Here is a 21,557-nt window from a genome sequence, read left to right on the forward strand (position 1 = left end):
GTACAAATGCATCGAATGGGTATCTGGAAAGAGATTTGGAAATCATTTAAGGCCATTCTCATTTTAGATCTGACAAAAGAGTAGCCAAGAGAAGCGAGAAGTCCATTTAAGCGCAACTGGCACTATTCTTATTGACTCATTTTATCTGTTAGTACCCATGTTTTAAACGATTTTTTGTGAAATTAACATTATTTTTGTAAAAAATACAATTGCATGGTCTAGTTTCATTATCTCCAATTAGGCAGTGCTACTTCATTATACACAGGCAAAGAGTACTTAAAATTTCCTCTCCCATTCAGTAAGAGATGCCCAACACGTCCTTTTGTTTTTCCATTCAACAGTTTACTTGTAGTCCATTGCTGTTATTTTTGTACCATTGAATAGGTGATGCATTTTTTTGTTACTGGAGACGTTTCTCTTTAGGAAAAGCCACACGCACCAACTCCCCCTTACTGGAGCCCAGGCACACGCCTGGCAGGTTCTAAGTTAAGCAACAACGGCTCATCTGTTTATTTTCAACGCAGCGGTCAGGAGGGGGAGGGCGGCCGTTGCCAAGGCAACCGACGCCCCGGGCAACAGCGAGTTGAGGCGGGAGGGGGCGTGGCCTCCGCGGCCCTGGCCGATAATAGGCGGCGACTGCCACCCCAGTCTCGAGCTGGGCTGGTCGGCGCGGCAGGGCGGAGGCGGGGCGGCCCGGTTTCTCCTCTCACTACTTGGGAAGGCCCGGTCCGCAAGCCGACCGTACCCTGTGCCCCAGCCGCTGCAGAGGAACCTCGCTCCGCGTCCCGACATGGAGGGCGGGCGCCGCGGCCCGCTGCTTACGGCGCTCCTGGTCGCCTGGGTTGCGGCGGCGGCAACTGCGGAGGCGGAGGCTGGCCCGGAGCAGGCCGCGCTGCCGCAGGAGCGGAGCCTGGTGCGGCCCATGACCGCCTCCAACTGGACGCTGGTGTTGGAGGGCGAGTGGATGCTGAAATTGTGAGTGTGCCCGCCCGCTCGCCACACGGTCCTCGCGGCTGCCGCCCTCCCGGAGCCGCGCCGCCCTTTCCCGCTACCGCAGTGCTTACTGGGCTAGACCTCGGGCCGGGACCCGCCCAGCCAGCGACCTGCAGAGCCAGGCCGGGACCCCGACGCTGCGCATGCGCCCCCGGCCCTCCGCCGTGAGGGCTGCGGGTGTAGCGCATCCTCCCCTACCTAGCTAGTTCCCTATTTTGGGAGGAAGTGTTTTAGGTATGGGGTGGATGAGCGGTTTACCAAGGGGAGGAAGGGGAGCAGAGAAATCCGCAAGAAAAGAGCTTTTGATAAAAGTGTATGTAGAGGGGAAAGGGCTGTCATCCAGTGACGCTTCTGTACAGAACAAATAACGTAGCACTGACTAGGCAAGGTACTTGTTGAATGAATAATTGCAGCATGGTGAAGGGCAGACCAGTGTGTACAAAGTATCTCAGTCTTCATTTTGAAGACCCGGAGATGTCCTTGTGAAAGATAAACGGAAAGGTGGGGTGCCTTTGAAGTTTTAAAACAAGATTTCAAATAAATGTTGATATTTGTTATAATTTTTAGAGGTAGAGATTTCTGGGTAGGTGTCATAACTTAATTGTGCTAGTGTCATAAAGAAAAGGATATTAATAAATTGTCCCTTTAGAACAATAGAAGGTACATATTGGATAGTGCCTTGGCTTGAGGAGAGGTGGGAAAATGCAGTTTTGAGTTAGGAGCAGGGAAGATTTATTCATTATAGTTTAAAATTTAGGAAGGAACTCACCATTTGAAAGACGGCTTGAAATAGGCAGTGGGCACATGTCTCAATAGGCTAGAGAGCATCGTGGGGGGGCTTGTAAGGAAAATGGAGAATGGCTGAAGAAATAATCACCGAGACCACATCTCCTTAGCCTGTGGTTTTCAGATGATACACATACTTGATTGCTAATATCTGTTACTAATTTTACGTTGAGGACACAGACTCTCACAGAATTGAAATTTTCCTTCATTTGTCTTAAGACTAAATTTTGATTCTTTGAATTTAGATTGCAAACAGATTATTCTGTAGACTGAAAACCTCAGTTTGGCTCAGGCCCAAAAGTTGTAAGTCACTTAGTAGATTACATTGTTCAAAGAACATAATGCACAGTACTGTTTCAAACAAGTATTTACCTTTTGGTCACAAAGCAGGGGATATTTTAGACCTGAAAGTAAAATGCCTTTGGTGTCATAGTAAATCAGTGAAATTATTACAGAGATCTGTAGACATGAAGCACTGATTAAAATTAACCAATTAACTACTTTGAATAGAGATGAGGTCATTTTCTATTTAAGAGAGAAAATTTTAAAGTAAGCATGACAGGACTGTCATGTTTGTAATAATTGCAAGAGTTTTAGAGAGATTATTTTATCAGCTAGTAATACAGAAAGTTGTGTTTTTAGTAGGTGCTTGTACAATGGAGGTTTTCTAGCTGTCAGTTTTCTGATTAAAGCTGAGTTTGTGTATGTGCATGACGAAGGTCAAAGCAGGAAAGACTTGTTATGTTTAATGGCCTCAACTCCTTTATAGTTCCTTTTGGAGTAGCTATGTTCTTTTTTTTTCTTTTTTTAAGTAAAAACTAAGAACACTAAAGCTCAGGTAAGTGTAAGCCAAGTTAAGATTATAAACAAGCAACAGCCAACAACTCTTATGGCTATGTTGATGGTTCAGATTTTACTTCATAAATGTACAACCTGAGGTGTAGTAATTAATTGTTCTAAGCTTGCTATGTGTCAGTTGTATGGAGTTAGGTTTGGGCTCTGGTCCAAGATGATACTTGTAACCGAAAGTAAGCTGTGTAGACACTTGAGATCTTCTTAGAAGTTCTCTTTTCATCGAGTACACTTCAGAATAGGTTGATACGAAGTGCAGCTAGAAAGGAAAGAATCATTACCTCCAAATTCCAGAAGCTAAGTGCTCGTCCTGAAGAAAATTGTGGCTGTTTATTTGTGATATTCCTCCTCCCTTTGACAAAATCCAACACTTAAAAAAAATAAAATATCTTCAGTACCACTATAAGCCTGTAAATTTCTAGGAATTCTTTCAAACATCCAATATGTTATCAGATTTTTTTTTCTGGTGTCTATAAGAGGAAAACAAAATGTCTTAATACTTGCTCCCATCTTAGTACTTTGTTCAGATGAACTGGTCATAATAAATGGAGATTGTTAGGGATCCACAGGTGATGATATATTTAACTTCTCAAAAGAAGCAAGTTAGGAGGCTTTCTGATAGTATTAAAATTTTAACATTACTTTGAATGACAGTTCTTTACTTGTTCATTTGTTTATATGCTACCTCCCTTCTGGGGACTTTTTCTTTTTGATCCCAATTCGTACAAAGTTCCTATAACACAATTCCTGGTTAGACTGGTATCAGTAATTTATTTTGAAGGACATAGCAGTGTTTGTCTGCTCTGAGACATGAAAAGTCCTTAATGTAAAATTTAATTTGTTATGTTTTCTTTGTCTTTTAAACAATTTTTTGTATTCTTGCAATTGAATTTTCAATTTTTAAAAAAGCACTTCTCTGTTAAGGAGAAATATGATAAAACTATATTTGCAGTAATTCACCATTTTTATTCTGAAACTTTTTAAAACCTGAAAAATTCTCCCATTACTGTTAATATTTTCTTTAATTCTGTGGATTTTTTGTACACTCAGTTTTTCTCTTATTTGCTTTCATACATTGTTTTATACTTTTTACCCCTGTTTCTGCCATGTCTCTGTAATTGGTTTGCTATTTTCTTCCTCTTAACCTCTGTTGAAAAGTTTGTCTTTTCTTGGGTTAGGGAAGATTATCTTAATCTTTAAAAGGCCTTCTGATGTTTTCTTTTCTCTCTTTCCATTGTTTCATACTATTCTTCCTTCAGCTGCTTTGTAACCTTTTGCTATTTTAAACACTTGCTTGGTTCCCATATCAGTGCTTGAGAATACTAACTTTTGTTCTTTTGAAACATAAAAATATACAATATAATGCTGTTCTGGTGGCTTTTTTACCCCAAAGACATAAGTAGATATCTACAAAGCTTAATTTTGACCAGCGTACTTTAAACTGATATCTAGAGGAAAACTATGTCTTTGGGTTAAAATATCTAAAATATTTTTCTCTAAGGCACAGAAATCGTTTTAAAGCAATACTTTTTCTAACTTTGTTCTTGGGATGACCATGTTTCAAAATTGAAACTAGTCATCTGGTGATGGAGAAAAGCCTCGTTTATTTCCCTAGGATCTCTTGGTTTTAGCGTTGTTTTTCTAGTATCCTTCTTATACTTGGAGAGAACATCATTGCCTTAACTTACCCATATCAAGTAGCTATAATTTCTTGCAGTTTCATCGATAGTGGTGATTTGTTGATTGAATGTATAAGAGATAGTCATTAAATTCTTGTTATGTGTCAGGTTCAGGGTTGGGGACTTGGGAAGATGAAGGTGAATAAATTACATTTCTTGATTTCAAGGGACTGGCAGTCTGCTGGGCTGTGAAGGAAATAAGTAGCATAGGTAGCATTTGTTTATTTAGCAAATGTTTGTTGAATGCTTCCTCTCTTAAGCATTCCTCAGTGGTTCTCACCAGGGTGCTATTAGCATTTTGAGTTGGAAAGTTCTTTGATATGTGGGGATGGCTCACACATTGCAGAACCTTTGGCATCCCTGGCCCCTGCCCATAACATTCTAGTAGTCTGTGACATCAAAAATATTTAAACCTCCATCCCCTATACACACTTCCAAATGCCTCTGATTGGAAACCACTGCCTTAGGTACTGTTATGGGTATTTAAAAGCATGCAAGAGAGGAGCTTATAGGCTAACATAGAAGTATTTGATTTCACATTGTTTCCACAAAGGGTATCATCCACATCTTCTCTCCATCATCATCATCATCACAGTAAATAGTTACATTGCTTACATCAGTGTAAGCAATTCAGAATGCCCTCTTTCAGAATTTGAGCATCCCAGAAATCTGGTGCAGAATTATTATTCTCATACTCGTTAACTAAAGGAGAGGAAAACTTGGAAGGTTAAAGCTTTAAGCCATATCCTTAGTAAGTGGTGGGCAAGACCAGAACTAGAATGCTGGCCTGAGCTTTGCAATCCCCAGTGCAAGCTGAGGAGAGTAGTTGTATAGTGGAGGAGCCTGGAGGAAGGCACAGAGCCTGGCTGACTCATGCTTACGCTTTCAGCTGGCCTGCACACTGACCCATATAAGGGGAGGCCTTTTCCCTATGGGATTCAGAGGTCCACCCATGACTTAGCATCTCTGTAATTTCTGCAAACAAAGAACATCGCTTTGAGTTCATTCCTGACACTCCTTACCATTCATACAGGTGCCCTGCCTTCTCTGTACCCCAACCACCCAGGAAAATTCTTTCTTGTTTGTATCTAGCATGACCTTATCACAACTTATAAATTAATTTATATGTTTTTGTACTTGGTTTTTGTCTTACTCCTCCTCTAGATGATAAGCATTTAAGTAGAGGAACAAAGTTTTTCCTCCTCCTGTTTAGCTACAGAACCTTAATAACTGTCAAGTTCTAGTTGTTCAATAAATACTTTTTAACTCAGTGAATGAATGAATAATAGACTTTAATTGTTCTTTAATAAAGAGGTAGTATATCACTGAAGGAAACAGCTCTATATATTTTCTTAGGTACTAAGGATAATCACTATCACCTCCCCTTTGTTCATTGATGTAATAAATATTTACTGTGACTTAGAATGTGCCAGGCTCCGTTCTAGGTACAAGCAATGCACCAGTCACTGCCTTCATGGAGAGTTCATTCTAGTGAAATTTCTCTAGCAGGTGTCATAGTAGATTCTAAATGACTATCTTTTTGATACAAAAGAATACTAATAGTTTAAAAAGTTGCAACAACAATGGACCAGTTCCCACTTCTGAGACTCAGGGCTGGTTTATCTCCATCACCAGAAGAACACACTAGGTTAATGGATGACCTTGGTACATTCCAACACAATAAACTCTGATTACTTCTTAGAAATAATGGCATTAACAGTGCCACAGACCAGTGGGTAACAGCTACAAAGAAAATGGAGTATCTAAAATTACCTCAGTGGCATTTGTATATTTTGAGGGTCAATTTCACCAGAATCCTGATTTATATAATAGTCTGTCTAGAGACTAGGGACTAGGATTTTTTAAAATGATGAAATTTGCACGATTTAATCATTACTGGTATAGCAGATGTGTTGTATGCAGAAACAGTTCTAGGGAAACAAAGCAAAGAGGATCTGAAGTTCATTAAACTGTACCTAAAAATTTCTTCCTTTTTCTTGGTATTGTCTTTCTTATTCCTACTGTCTGTCTCTCTGTCTGTCTTTCTCTGTTGGATCTTATGTTCCTTGGACATTTTTATCACACAAATACCTCCATCTGTGTTCCTGCTCTGTGTGGTCTGAGGTGACCATCAGCAAGTCTCTCTGAATCTGCCTTGTTGCCTTACAACAGTGAGGCCATAAGGTTCAGATGAGCTAACGCATCATAAAAATGTCTCTGAAACCAGACGTATATTACAAATGTCATTTACATTAACGATTTTCTTAATATGTGCCTGCTTTACATGTGTCGTCTAATCTCTCAATAACCTTCTAAGGTAGCTGCTGTTATTATCGCATTTTACAGTTGAGAGAGCTGAGCCATGGTGGGATTATTAACTTGCTCAAAGACACATGGTTAATTTGTAATTGGTCTCTCTGATGCCTCTGGCAGAACTCTCATCCAATATATTGAAATGCCTATTGAAATGTACTTAGTAATAAAATGTTCCTTTTTTCCCTAGAGTTTACCAACTGCTTGCCCCAGTCTCATCTGCCATTTGGATATTTAGAAAATATGTAGAAAACAACTATTTTCTCAGATGAACAATATAATTTTCTTTAAAGTTTGTTCATTTATGTGTTCTGCAAACATATATTGGGCACTTACTGTATGCCAGGATGTACTTTGTCTTGGAAATGTAGGGGTACAGTGTTTATAGAAAAATCCACATTCAAAGATGTCATGTCAGCAGATTGTTCTTGGACCATGTTCTCTGGTCCATGTCTCCTGGACCTCAGAGATTGGACAGTGAGCTATAATGGGAAGATTAATGACCTTTTAGAATGATCTTGGAATTGGCTATACTAGTCTTTCTTAAAGATAGAGCTAGAGAGGGCCAGCCTTCCACCTCTTCTCTTTTCTTCCATCATATTCTTCCCTGATCCATTATCCACAGAACTACTGGGTGTATTTTACAAAATGTGAATCTGATCATAATTCTCTTACCTCTTTAGGGCTAACCATGGAGCTTCAAATAGAGTGCTGACTCTTTATACAACTTTATTTAAATGCTCAGTACTCTGCACCTTCACACATATTGTTCTCTCTGCTTAGATTAGAACATTCCTTGATCCCTCTCTGACTGTGTTACACCTCCTTTAGATCTTAGCACAGTTGCTTCTTTCTCTTTGGGCCCTTCTGAGATTACCCAGCGTCTGAGTGTCTCTATAGCATCTTTTCTGTACTCACATTTGCCATCTGGTTTGTAATTACCTCTTTGGACTGTATACTCCCTAAGGAGAGGAGGCATATCTGTCTCGTTCACAGCTGTAGCCTCAGCTTCTTGGTTGGTGCTCAGTTCATGTTTATTGAATGAAAAAAAATTAAAGTAAAAACCAGAGTTCTGGTTGAAGACACAGGTTCTTCTAATTCTTAAGTGTCAGGTAGAGTTGGTTTAGCCTATAGCTTCTGCTTTCTTTCTCGAAATGGTTCAGAACTGCCACAGATCTTCGGAAATGACTCACATTCTTGGGGACCCACAAGCAGATCTCGTGGTCTTTGCTCATCAGATTTGTAGCTTTGATGGATTTGAAACTGGTTTGGCTAGTTTAGGGGCACCCTTGTGAAAATTGTTCTCCTTTAGTAGCACTTTCAAAACAGTGTTCACCCTCAAATATCAAAAACTATCTGGAAAGTGATAAAATTTGGGTTGATTGTAGCAATAACATTGCAATAAAAGAGTAATTTGTGAAAAATCTTAAACTTTGGCTAATTTTTTCCCAGGGAATTTATATTCATAATATTTATATTAAATTCTAGGAGGGAAATGTGCTTCTGTTTTTCTTTGTCTAATGACTTTGGGAAAACTTGCCTTTGTGTCTCCCTTTATTAAGAATTTATTTTGTCAATTTAAGTACTCTATTTCTCTATTTTGTTTTACAGATATTTTTCATGTATGTATATTGATTAGCTACTATTCTTTTATAGTTATGCCCCTTGGTGTCCATCCTGTCAGCAGACTGATTCAGAATGGGAGACTTTTGCAAAGAATGGTGAAATACTTCAGATCAGTGTGGGGAAGGTAGATGTCATTCAAGAACCAGGTACTGTAAATGTTGAACATTAAATGCAAAAGTTAGTTGCTTTTAATTTTAATTTTTTCAAGCATGCAGAAAAGTTGGAAGACTAGAATATTGATTACCCATGAACTGACCACCTAAAATCAAGATAATATTTTAGCATATCTGCATCTGTCTGTGTTTGTATTTACACATATATATGTGTATATATTTATATTTTTATTATTTTTTTGCTAAGTCATTTGAAAATAAGTTGCAGACATCATGAGACTTCACTCTTCAATACTTCAGCATATTAAAATCTCCCTAATTATTTCCCACATGACTTTTTATAGTTTTTTAAACGAGGATCCAATCATGGTTCACCAATTACATTTGGTTGTTATGTGTTTTTAGTCTCTGTCAATCTAGAATAGTCTTCCATTTTTTCTATGCCATTGATATTCTGAAGAGAACAGGCCAAGGATTTGCCTAGATGTTTCCTTATGGTGGCATTTAACTTGTTCTTATATTTTCTATAAACTTGAACTTCAGTGTAAAGGCATGATTTGGATTAGACATTTATGGAAAGGTGATGCTGTGACTTTATATTGTATCCCATCATAAGACATGTACTGTCACTATTAGTGATGTTGAATTTGAGCATTTGGTTAAGGTGATGACACTAAACATCTCAATTGTAAAGAAAAGACCCCACTTTGTAGCTGGAAAGTAGTCTGTGGGGTGATACTTTAGGCTTTTAATATCTGTGATGATCTTACCTGAATCAAATATTTTATTAAGAGCTCCAGAATGGTAAATTTCTAATGCTGTCACCATCTACATTTATTAGTTGTTAATGATATAATTTTTCAAAAGAGGGAGATAAAGGAGACTTTAATTCTAAAAAGATACACACAATAAATTTGTACTTACAGGTTAAAAATAACTTTGTGTATTATATATAAATTGAGAAAAGTTGGGTTTTTATGATTTAAATCTCAAATTTGACTATTTTAAAACTTTATATGTAATTGTTTTCCTATCTACATTTAATTTCTACCTATTGCATCCTTTCACAAGGGGGAAAAAGATGGTAGGTGTGGAAATGTAGCTATTCCTTCTCTGTAATAACTGTGAGTTCAATAAACACAAAATAATGAATTACCAGTTACTGGGACAACAAAATGAATAGTGTCTGTTAAGATCTATGTGTTGAAAAACCCATGGAGAGAGATTTCTGCTGCAAGCCATGAGTCCTCAAGCCGCCACCTTTTTAAGCATTTAAAACAAAACCACTTCTGCCTATCTGCTATTTAGAGATGGACAATTATAGTTATTAGTTCATGATTTGGTCTATTATAATTAGTTTTCCTGCTTGAAGGTCAAATCTTTGCAATGACGTATCTGTGGTAAACTTGTTTTTGTGTTTTTAATAGTTAGAGTCCAATGAAATCAGGTGTAAGCCTTGTTAATTTGTGGGCACCAGACACATTTTATGATGATTTTCTTAGAAATGCAGCTGGCCTATTCCCATTTCAGCCTTTTGGCATACGTGCAGTGAATTCACAGCATGATTTGAATTAAACTAATTAAACAGTTAGCTTTGTGATGGATTCACAGATCTAAAGTCTAAGTGAATATTGTCTTTCCTCCTAAAATGTAGACTTATATTTTTCCATTGTGAATGGATATAATGCTTTTTCGATAATGAAGTAAGAGAAATTGATATGACAAAGTATTTTAAAAGCAAATTTATCATTGACTCATAGTATTTATATAAGTATAAAACCTCTTCAAAGAAGAAGAAAAAAAGTCTTTGGTCTGATGTCCTATGAAAATAGTGAAGAAACAAGTCCAAAAAACAAAATGTGGTTGTTTTTTTGTGTCTTAGTTTTTTTTAATTAGAGGCTCTAGAATTCTTTTAAATGATAACAACTGAAAACCTGTAACTGATAAGTAAAAATTAGGAAACAAAATTCTACACACATGACTGAGTGGCCTAGAGAATATTTCACTTTAGATTATACTATTTTATGTTTATAATTTTACTTTAAATTACAAACCTAATGCTTTCAAATAATATTTTAATAACATTTAGAAATATATGTTTATGCAACCAATTTTTGAGTTGATACCATGCACCAGACCCTGTTCTGGATAGCCGTGATACAGACGAATGATACAGGTAAATAATGGTGCAGGTGAATGAGGAAGAAAAGACGTGGCTCCTCATTGAGCTTACATTCTAGTGAAGGGGATAAATAATCACAAAAGAAAAATGAGAAATAATGTCTGGTGGTAGTAAGAGCTATGATGAAAAAGAAAGCAGGGTAAAAATGTAGAAAATGGTGGGAGCCACTATTTTAATAGGATGTCCAGGGAAGGGCTGTTTGACTGTAGGTTTTGACAAATTAAGGAAATGAATTTCAACAAGGTTTAGGGGAGGAGCATTCCAGACAGAGCAAACAGCATGTGCAGGTAGGAGTACTTGGCTTATTTGAGAAACAATATGATAGCCAGTGGGGTCCTTGAGACAAATGGGGCTGGAGAAGGAGCTAGGGACCAGACCATTTAGGCTGTTGTTGGCCATGGCAAGGAGTTTAGGTTTTATACCAAGTATGATGGAAAGGAAGCTACTGGAAGGTTTTGAGCATGGGAGTGACATGATTTAATTCATGTTTTAAAAGTATTCATTTGGCTATGTGAAAAATCGTCTGTAGGAGGTCGGAAGTGTAAGCAAGAAGAGAAGTTCAGAGGTTAATGCAATAGCCCAGAGTGGAGAGGATGGTGGCTTGGACTAGTAGCAGCAGTGGTTAAGTCGCTGGATTGGAGATACGGCATTTGGGTGGAATATCCAAAAGGATTTCCCAGTAGATTGGTCGTAGCACTTGGTGAAAGGAAAGAAGATGGAGGAGACTGAAGGAGGATCAGGTTTGGGACAGGGTTTAAGTTCGAGATGTTTGATAGAAATCCAAACAGAGGTGAGCTAGAGATAGGCATTTAAGGATCATCAGTGTAGATGGTATTTGAAGCAAAGGGACGAATTGAGATTACCTAGGGAGTGTGTGCAGAGAAGTGTTCTGAGGATTGAGAACTGGGGCATTGCAACATTTAGAAGAAAAGAAGTTCCAGCAGCAGAAAAGGAGAAGCCAGTGAAGCAGGAAGGAGATGGAGAAGTATGGGGTCTTGAAAGCTGAATGAAGAGAATATGCCTTATGTGGCAAACTTCTGGGGCAGCTTGTCCCTATTCTTGGAAGCTATTTAAGTATTTACTTCATTTTTATAAAATCTTACCTCCTGAATGAGTGGGAAACCATCGAAATGATATTATTTTCCTCATGGCTGAGCTCTTTACTAGATATTTCTGTATACAGATTGATATTTGGGTACAGATCTGCATTACTGTATCTTTCATCAGGGCTGCTGTGCACAGGAGTGCTAGTTAGGGATAATTTCATTTCTTTTTTAAAAAGAAGGGAAAGCAAGAATCTTTGAGGTGTTAATGCATACTCTTTAGTTATGCCTGTAACTCTTCCATTGGTATATCTAATAAGAGATTTTTTAGGTATTTGAAATAGAAAATAAGATTTCAGGATTATAAAAACACTGCATTTTTACAGCTGAGATGTAGAAGTCAAGGAGCGCACAGGCCTTAGATTAGATGGCATTATATTGCCTGTTTAATACTGCATAGGCCAGATGACGTTTCAGTTGAGCTGACTTTGGAAAATTAAATTTAATGAGTATATACTTGAACCTTCTGTTCCGTGCGGATGAGCTTAGTTGTCCAGGACAGGAAAAGAGCAGCTGCTCAGAGAACACCCATGGCTGTTGCACTAGATGAGAGGTAAACCAGACCCGTACCATGGCCAAGAATAAGTGTTGTCTTTAAAGCCACTAATTTATTACAGAAGACAATTTAGTTTGCTGTACTTTAGTTAGTGTTGATATTTTAATTTTATAATTGTAAAACTTAATCTTTTGTATTCTATTATACTGACAACTTTATTTCAATTTCAAAGGTAAGATTAGTTCTACTTTTTTTAAAAAATTGTTTTCCTTCTACTTCTCTCTTTGGTGATAATAACTAACATTGTGGAATATTACTCAGCCATAAAAAGGAATGAAATTGGGTCATTTGTAGAGACGTGGATGCACCTAGAGAGTGTTATACAGAGTGAAGTAAGTCAGAAAGAGAAAAGCAAGTATCGTATGGTAACTCATATATATGGAATCTAGAAAAATGGTATAGATGATCTTATTTGCAAGGCGGAAATAGAGACACAGACATAGAGAACAAATGTATGGATACCAAGGGGGAAAGGGGTGGGGAGGGAGGAATTGGGAGACTGGGATTGACACATATGTGTTATTGATACTACATATAAAATAGACAACTGCTGGGAACATACTGTAAAGCACAGGGAACTCTGCCTAATGCACAGTGGTAACATAAATGGGAAGGAAGTATGAAAGGGAGGGGATATGTATGTGTATGGCTGATTCATTTTGTTCTGCATTGTAGGCTAATACAACATTGTAAAGCAACCATACTCCAATAAAAATTAATTAAAAAAATAATAACTAACAGTAAGCATTTACTTCAGCCTGTAATTGTGATAAGCACTTACATACGTTTTAGCTTCATTACAATCCTAGGAGGAACAAACTATTTATATATTATTACTCATAAAACTGAGGCTCAGAGAGGTTAAGTAACATGCCTAAAATAACACAGCTAATAAATGATAGAACAGAAGCTAGTAGCTGTCCCCATTTTCTTAATATTAAATTTAAATAATTTCTGTTGTGCTTATACATATGAAATTAGTTCCCTGCCATAAATTTTATTTCTCTAATCTTTACTTCTTCTTTTTCTTTTGCTATATGTGTTTAAGATAAGCTTGCTAATAAGAAATTAAATTTTTTTTTTGCATTTTGGATTAATGCCATTTTATGCTGCAGTGCAGTCTTCATTTTAAAGTGGAAGTTACCCTTAAAGTATAAAAGGTACCGTAGAAATTTTGGGAAATCTTGCAGTCAGACTTTGTCTCTTTAAGTATTTGAGGTGTGCTTGTTTCTTCCATACTTTCTGATGTTTGTGTCAGTGAACCATTATGCAAACCTTGAAATGAGCTGCTGCCCTGTTATAATTCTTTAAGATCCATACTTGTTTTTAAATAGTAAAGCCACAACCTCACATGGTGCTTCTCTGTTTCAAGGTGGTCATAGTTTAACTTTACAGGTGATGGAAGTCTCCCTTAACATTTCATAGTATCAGTATTAAAAGTTAGAAGACATTCATATCAAAAACTATACATTTCTTATACCCTTTAATATAGCCATTTGGGGAACAAGTGTGCTGTTGTACCATCTAGCCTGAATGAGAAAGATGCAGAAATCTCAGAGACCATCCATCACTATGTTTCTTTTTTATTTTTGCATTGATTTTCATGGGTACATTTATTTATAAAATTTTAAGTTATGTTATCCAAAATAAGGCACAATTTCCAAAGCACTTAAGACTAGTGTTTGTTACATCCTCTTATTTTATTCTAACTTTGAATCAGAGATTTAAATAAAGAAATTAATAGCATTTATTTAGTACTTATATGTCAGACCCTATTTTCTATGTTCTATATACATATAAAATCACTTAATACTATAATACTGCAAGATAGAAATTGTGATGCCCATTTATAATAAGAAAACTAAAGCCCAGAGAGTTTAAATTAACTGTCTCATATTTAAAAGTAATAAGGGCTTCCCTGGTGGCGCAGTGGTTGAGAGTCCGCCTGCTGATGCAGGAGACACGGGTTCGTGCCCTGGTCCGGGAGGATCCCACATGCCGCGGAGCGGCTGGGCCCGTGAGCCGTGGCCGCTGGGCCTGCGCGTTCGGGGCCTGTGCTCCGCAGCGGGGGAGGCCACAGCAGTGAGAGGCCCGCATACCGCAAAAAAAAAAAATAAATAAATAAAAGTAATAAGAGGCAGAAGTAGAGTTTAACCCCAGGTAAGCTGGCTCATGAATCTGGAAATTCATATTGTATAATTTAATGTGGTTTATGAACTGCTTTTTTTTTTGTACAGCAGGTTTTTATTAGTTACCTATTTTATACATATTAGTGTATATATGTCAATCCTGATCTCCCAATTCATCCCACCACCACCCCTGCCCCCCAGTTTCCCTTTTTGGTGTCCATACATTTGTCCTCTACATCTGTGTCTCTATTTCTGCCTTGCAAATGGTTCATCTGTACCATTTTTCTAGATTCCACATATATGCATTAATATACAATATTTTTTCTTTCTGACTTACTTCTCTCTGTATGGCAGTCTCTAGGTCCATCCATGTCTCTACAAATGACCCAATTTCGTCCCTTTTTATGGCTGAGTAATATTCCATTGCATATATGTACCACATCTTTGTCCATTCATCTGTCGATGGGCATTTAGGTTGCTTCCATGACCTGGCTATTGTAAATAGTGCTGCAGTGAACACTGGGGTACATGTGTCTTTTTGAATTATGGTTTTCTCTGGGTATATGCCCAGTAGTGGGATTGCTGGGTCATATGGTAATCTTATTTTTAGTTTTAAGGAACCTCCATACTGTTCTCCATAGTGGCTGTATGAACTTACATTCCCACCAACAGTGCAAGAGGGTTCCCTTCTCTCCATACCCTCTCCAGCATTTGTTGTTTGTAGATTTTCTGATGATTCCCATTCTAACTGGTGTGAGGTGATACCTCATTGTAATTTTGGTTTGCATTTCTCTAATAATTAGTGATGTTGAGCAGCTTTTCATGTGCCTCTTGGCCATCTGTATATCTTCTTCGGAGAAATGCCTATTTAGGTCTCCTGCCCATTTTTGGATTGGGTTGTTTGTTTTTTTAATATTGAGCTGCATGAGCTGCTTATATATTTTGGAGATTAATCCTTTGTTGATTCGTTTGCAAATATTTTCTCCCATTCTGAGGGTTGTCTTTTCGTTTTATGAACTATTTTTAAGATTTTGTATAATTTAATGTTTTATGAACTACTTTTAAGATTTATTTATTTTTTATTTATTGCCATGGCCAATGATGACCAAGATCACATGAAGGATTATTAAAGAACAAGTTAAAAATACTGCTTTCAGTGATACCTGACATTTATTAGAAATCCTATTTATTCTGATAAAAATAAAATCTAAATAGAAACTTGAGGTAGTGATGGGATTTTATTTGTTTGTTCATTCATCCATATAAACAAAGCATAATTCCTTAATACTATAACTCCTTAGATAAAATTTTTGAATGGTCATAAGAATCTCTAGCTAGGAGAGAAATGAGATGAAACTGTTTGCAATAATTATTTTAAGCTTAAAGCATATAATAGTTTAGGATTAACAATGCTTTTTCAAACCCTAGTAATTTAATTTTGGAAATTTATTAAAAGATACCCTTGTTCTCCTGTTGGGCTGTATTTCTAAACAGCGTTAGAGGTGAACATGCTTGTTAAATCCTCAGTGGACTTCTCAGGTCACATGTGTTTTTGCAACTGCCAGTACAACCTTTTTTTTTACCCCCCCAGATGTACAATGATAAGTGTATGTAGTAAATGTTTCTTTTTGTAAATTGATTTTTATTACCTTCAGAATACTATCTTTTCTTTTAAGTGCCATAGGGATGTTTTAGAGTCTACTTGGTTTGATATCAGAAAACAATAGTACTTGTTTTTTGGGAAGACTCATCATTAATTAATAAATTATTATACCAAATAGGTTTAACTTATAGAATGGGTATAAGCAAATTTCCTGTGTTATTAAAAATAAAGCTTCAGTGTTTCAAATTGCAAGTGAGACAGGAGAGATGTAAAATTTGAGCCACTTTATTTGAATAGCTATTTGATTTTGTCCAGATTGTTCTTCAATGGGAAAAGCAGAAGTGATGAGAAAGGTGAAAATAATGTCTCATTTTTCGACGCTGGTCAGAGATAGCCTTCAGCTTTGCTTCTCTTTGCCAGAGCCAGGCTTACTCACTTTTGATGCCCACATAAACGTTATTTATTTGTAAACATTTAAAGAGCATTATACTCATTACTCCTATATCATTCAGGTTTTTGTTGCATGCCCCTTAATATCATCAATCTCTGTTTGCAGTCATAGTTGTAATTATTTTGATTAAGTTTTTCCCTCTTCCACTAGACTGTTTTTGTTTATCTATATCTTGAATAGTTATCACAGTCCTGGAACAAAGGAGGCGCTTAGTAAATATTTGCTGAGTGACTAAGGGTTTTCTTTATCTTTGTCTTCACGTGTACCTGGGATAACAATTGATATGTAGTTAGTGTTCAGTAAAGGTTTGCCAACACAAATTGAAAAAAATCTATTTAATGTACATAGAATCCCTTGACAGTACTTGCAAATTTTATAAATGTGCAAAGATTATACATAACTTATTATTTCATATTCCTTATTATTTTTTAAATGTATGACTGATGTAATAATACCTATTATTATTTATTGAGTCCTTTACTATGTGCTACACACTTGATACAATGATCTAATATAACTTCAGAACATTCAGTTAGGCTTTTATATCCCCATTTTATAGATGAGGTAGCCAAGACTCAGAAAGGTTAAGTAATTTATCTAAGGAGCTAGTAAATGGAGAATTTAGTTTTTTGTTTGTTTGTTTGTTTTGGTTTTTTTTTTTTTTTTATGTGGTACGAGGGCCTCTCATTGTTGTGGCCTCTCCCGTTGCGGAGCACAGGCTCCGGACGCACAGGCTCAGCGGCCATGGCTCACGGGCCCAGCCGCTCCTCGGCATGTGGGATCTTCCCGGACTGGGGCACGAACCCGTATCCCCTGCATCGGCAGGCGGATTCTCAACCACTGCGCCACCAGGGAAGCCCGAGAATTTAGTTGTTTAACCCAGATTGCATGTCTCTAAAACCTATCCTTTCAGCCACCATATAATTCTAAGTATTACACAAGCCAGAAAACTCCAGTTTAACACATTGAAGATAAGCAAGTTGTAGGTCAGTGACTAGAAAGTATTAGGTAAATAAAAATGGGTAAAAATTTATTTTAAAAAAATAGTAAATGTGATTCAGTAATGGGAAAGATTTTAATAATGTGGTTGTAAGAACAAGCTCAAGGCTGCTTGTTCTTGCACCTTAAGTTAGATGCTTGGTTTAGTCTGAGTTTGACTTGTAACGTTTTTGTCTATGCTTCTCATAGGTTTGAGTGGCCGCTTCTTTGTCACTACCCTCCCAGCATTTTTTCAGTAAGTTCAAATAATTTTCTGGTTTTGCAAAGATTAGAAATCAGTAGATGTGTACCAGTATTCTAAGTTGTTTTCCATAACCATCACTCGTGCAGCTTAGCATTTGAAGGGAGAAAGACTGGTCTGCACTGAATGATAGTGATTAGAAGAGAGGGATGCTCAGGGTGCTGCAGAGAAAGGAACCTAATTTCAGGTAGCAAATATGTGAGGAGGTCAAAGAAGATTTTTCTGATGATGTAAAAGATGGGATGATTCTTAATAGATAGGAAGGAAAAGGTTAAGCAGGCAAGGTAGAGAAGGCCTTTCCAGATAGAGGATGTATCATGGAAAAGCCCAGGAGAAAAGGAGATACCTTCAGAGAACTGTAACTAGTTCTCTGTGGCTGGGCCATAGGGTACAGCTGGATCATCCTGGGTGATGGGGCTAGAGAGGCTTAGGTAGTGATGGGGGGAAGGAGAAAGACAGGGATGGATTCCGGAGATGCTTAGGAGATGGGATCATTGGAACTGGTGATTGATTAGCCATAAGGAAGAAGGAGCCTGTGATGACTTACCAATGGGCCATTCTTAACTAGTGAAAGCTTTTGAGGAGCCATTAGAATAAGGTGAAGATTGGAAGATAGAGGCCATAATAGAGAAGATAATGTGAAGGGTTTATGCTAATTCCAAATGGGGAAGTTTAGGTGATAGTTTGATTTCAGGATCTAAAGCTCTTAAGAAAGATCTAGGCTAGAGATATATACTAGGGTTTAGATAACAGTAGAAATATGGACAATGAGAAATAGGTACAATGGGAAGAGAAGCAGGTCAAGGATAGAACCTGAGTTGACCACCATTAGGACATCTGCAAAGGAAAATGGAGTGTGGAAATGAGAAGGGATGGACAGAGTAGTAGGAAGAAGTCCAGAGAGCTCATGTCATAAAAGCCAAGGGAAGGGAGGAAGGAAGGGGGGCTCAGTAGTGGACAGTGCCAATGACCCACCCAGGAAAAATGGCAGAAAAGTGCTCCATGGATGCGGCACTCAAGAGTCATTGGAGACCTCCAATATGAGCAGTTTCAGTGGAGTCATGGAAGCAGGACCCCCGACTGCAGGAGTATTGAATGAGTAATATAAGAGGAGAAAATAGCAAGTGTAGACTCCTCCTCTAGGAAGCTTGACTGGCAAGAAAGCGAGAGGGAGGGAAGACCAAAGGCGTATGTGAGACTAAGAGGCATTTTGTTAATTTTCAGGGGAGGGACTTGGCTGACATAGATTTGGAAATGCGGATACAATTTTTTAAAACTTGATAACAATTGCTCTTTTGCTGCTATAAGAGAAAAAATCAGAATAATTGGTAGCAAAAAAGTAACTTGGCAGATTAGACAGTGCCAAGGACTTTGCTTATAGTCACAAATTGTGCAGTAATAAAATAGAATATTTAATACATTCTGTTTTGGAATTCCTCATTTGTACTAGATAAGTATTTATGCATGCTTTCTGACTTAGACCTAACTATAACATTTCTTTTTCTTCATTTGAGCCAAGTTAAAATTCAGAGTGGAGTTCATATGTAAAACCAGTAGTTATTTTGATTTTCATTGTCTGTAGTACTCGATATTTTAATGGATTTATTTTCTATTTGTTTTTATAATTTATAGTGCAAAAGATGGGATATTCCGCCGTTACCGTGGCCCAGGAATCTACGAAGACCTGCAGAACTATATCTTAGAGAAGAAGTGGCAGTCAGTTGAGCCTCTGACTGGCTGGAAATCCCCGGCTTCTCTAACGTAACTTGTTTTTTAATGACAAGGTGTTATTAGTAGAACAGAAGGTCTCAAGTTGACAACCCATAGACCTTGACAGTCTACATTTTTCTTCATATTCACTTCTGGTTACCCAGACTACACATGCCCATGCTTGGCCCATGTTGTGTTTCTGGTTTTGTGACCCACATATGTTTCAGCTGGTTGTTAGGATACTGGGAATTAAGTACCCAGATTCATGTGGGTTACAGAAATCCTCTCTAACTTCTGCACCATGTCACCTGTTTCCTCTTTACAAAATATGGTGAATACCATTTACCATCCTTCCTTATAAATTATTCATAAGATAGAGGAGCAACTGTTTCTTGAATTATAGTTCATGAAGGAATTGCTCATGTATCTGTGTGGAAGATAAGACTGATGGTGTCTTTGGCTGCCTAGCAGAACACTGCTGGGGTAACTTTTGGCCATAATGGCAAACTGTATAATGCTTGGTGAGACAGATAAGGCTGCCATAATAACTTTTTCACAGTTTTAATTTTGAATGAATTGTCATATTTGTAATTAATTTTATATTAGTATATATAAGTGTAAGAAATATCCCTGCTGAAATAGGGTCAAATCATGCCATATTTCAGGAATAAGTAATCTGGTAGCATTTATAGGAAATACATGGCTTATTCTAAAAGCAGCTCACCTCTGGCATTTCCTTCTGCAAATATGTGAGCACTGATTTTATGCAGGTACTGTTCCAGGTGCTAGATGTTCAGCAGTGAGCAAGACAGATATGACCGCTCTGCTCTCCTCGGGTGACTTAAAGTAAGACAGATTAAGAAAAAAACTAGGGATGTAAAGAATCATAGTCTAGATAAGGACTCTTCAGAAAAAAAACAAAAAACAAACCTTTACTAAGTCAGGGACTAGCTGTGGGAGCGTGGCCCTGCATTAGATGGGGTCTAGGAGAGGTCACCCTGAGGGGAGGACTGCAAGTGAGATCTAAAGACAGCATGGCCCAGCCAGGTGACGAGCAGGGGAGGAACGTTCCCAGGAACGGGTATAGCATCCACACAGGCCCCAAATCAGAAAGCTTGGTGTGTTGAGGAGCAGAAAGGTGGCCGGTGAAAGGGAGGGAGAGTAGTGTAAACTGAGAAAGCGAGGAGGGCAGGAAGCAGATCATGCAGGCCTGTGGCCAGTGAGGAGCTGGGATGTTAGCAACGCACGCGGCGAGCAGAGTGGAGAAGGCCACGTGGAGAGGTGAGACAGGTAGAAGGCTGTCTCAGAGTCTAGCCCAGGAGTGGTGGCAGTGCAGATCAGGGTGGTGGTAGTGGGGATGGAGAGAATGGGTAGATCTAAAATATGTTTTAAACGTCTGCCCCACGTGCTGGAAGCCATCTCATGCGGTGGCAGCACGCCTGCCACTCCATGTCCCACCGCACCGAGCCCCTGCAGGGGTCACCGTGAGACAAGCTTGCCAAAATGGCTGCAGCCAGTTAAGGAGACTTTGAGGGAAATTTTGAGTCACTGGACCTTGCAGACCTTGCTAAAAAGCAGCCATGGTGGCTCAAGGTGTTTGGGTAGGAATCTGGGCCTTCAGCCAAGAAGTATAGTGTGGCAACCCAGCTGTTAATTGGAGGTGTCACTGGATGGTGTACGGGTTTCATATTCCAGAAGGTTGGAAAGTGGGCTGGAAAAGGGACTGATCCACACGATTTTTGAGACTTTATGAGTTCTGAGAATGTAGAAAACTTGGATTAATTCTTAAACTTGCAGGTGATCCTTTGAAAAATGTATGTTTTTCAGACCTTCCTTTTAAAATGTTTACCTTTTAACTTGAGAATGATGTATTGAATTTGGAAATTGTAGCTACCAGTGGATGTGTGGCATTTTTAGGAATTCATCCATTTGCATTTTTTCCTTATTATATTCCGGTAGTATTTTAAGGCAACATGTTATTTTGCTTGGAACATGTATGAATCATACACAAATAATGGTATGAGCCACTTTGTTCTATATTTTTGTACAAGAACTCAATTTTTTTTCACTTTTTATTGTGGAAACTTTCGAACATACATAAAAGTACAGAAAATAGTACAATAACCCCCGTGTACCCTTTACCCACCTATAATGATCATCAAATTATAGCTTTTTTAAATCAGTTGTTTTGAAACAGATACCAAATGTGTCATTTTATTAC

At 38.0% G+C, this 21,557-nt stretch overlaps 1 protein-coding gene across 1 annotated transcript in view; it reads left to right on the forward strand.

Annotated features, from left to right (window-relative positions):
• The first annotated feature begins 576 nt into the window (after positions 1 to 576).
• TMX4 (thioredoxin related transmembrane protein 4) overlaps positions 577 to 21,557 on the forward strand; it is a 43,247-nt gene continuing 22,266 nt past the window's right edge. Inside the window, exons 1-4 of the mRNA XM_059039238.2 lie at positions 577 to 975; positions 8,280 to 8,395; positions 17,575 to 17,620; positions 19,259 to 19,387. Coding sequence (XP_058895221.1) covers positions 791 to 975; positions 8,280 to 8,395; positions 17,575 to 17,620; positions 19,259 to 19,387 — 476 coding nt within the window. The 5' untranslated portion in view covers positions 577 to 790. The remainder of the gene's footprint in view (positions 976 to 8,279; positions 8,396 to 17,574; positions 17,621 to 19,258; positions 19,388 to 21,557) is intronic.

The sequence above is a fragment of the Kogia breviceps genome, chromosome 14 (genome assembly GCF_026419965.1).
Source record: "Kogia breviceps isolate mKogBre1 chromosome 14, mKogBre1 haplotype 1, whole genome shotgun sequence".
NCBI lineage: Eukaryota > Metazoa > Chordata > Mammalia > Artiodactyla > Physeteridae > Kogia > Kogia breviceps.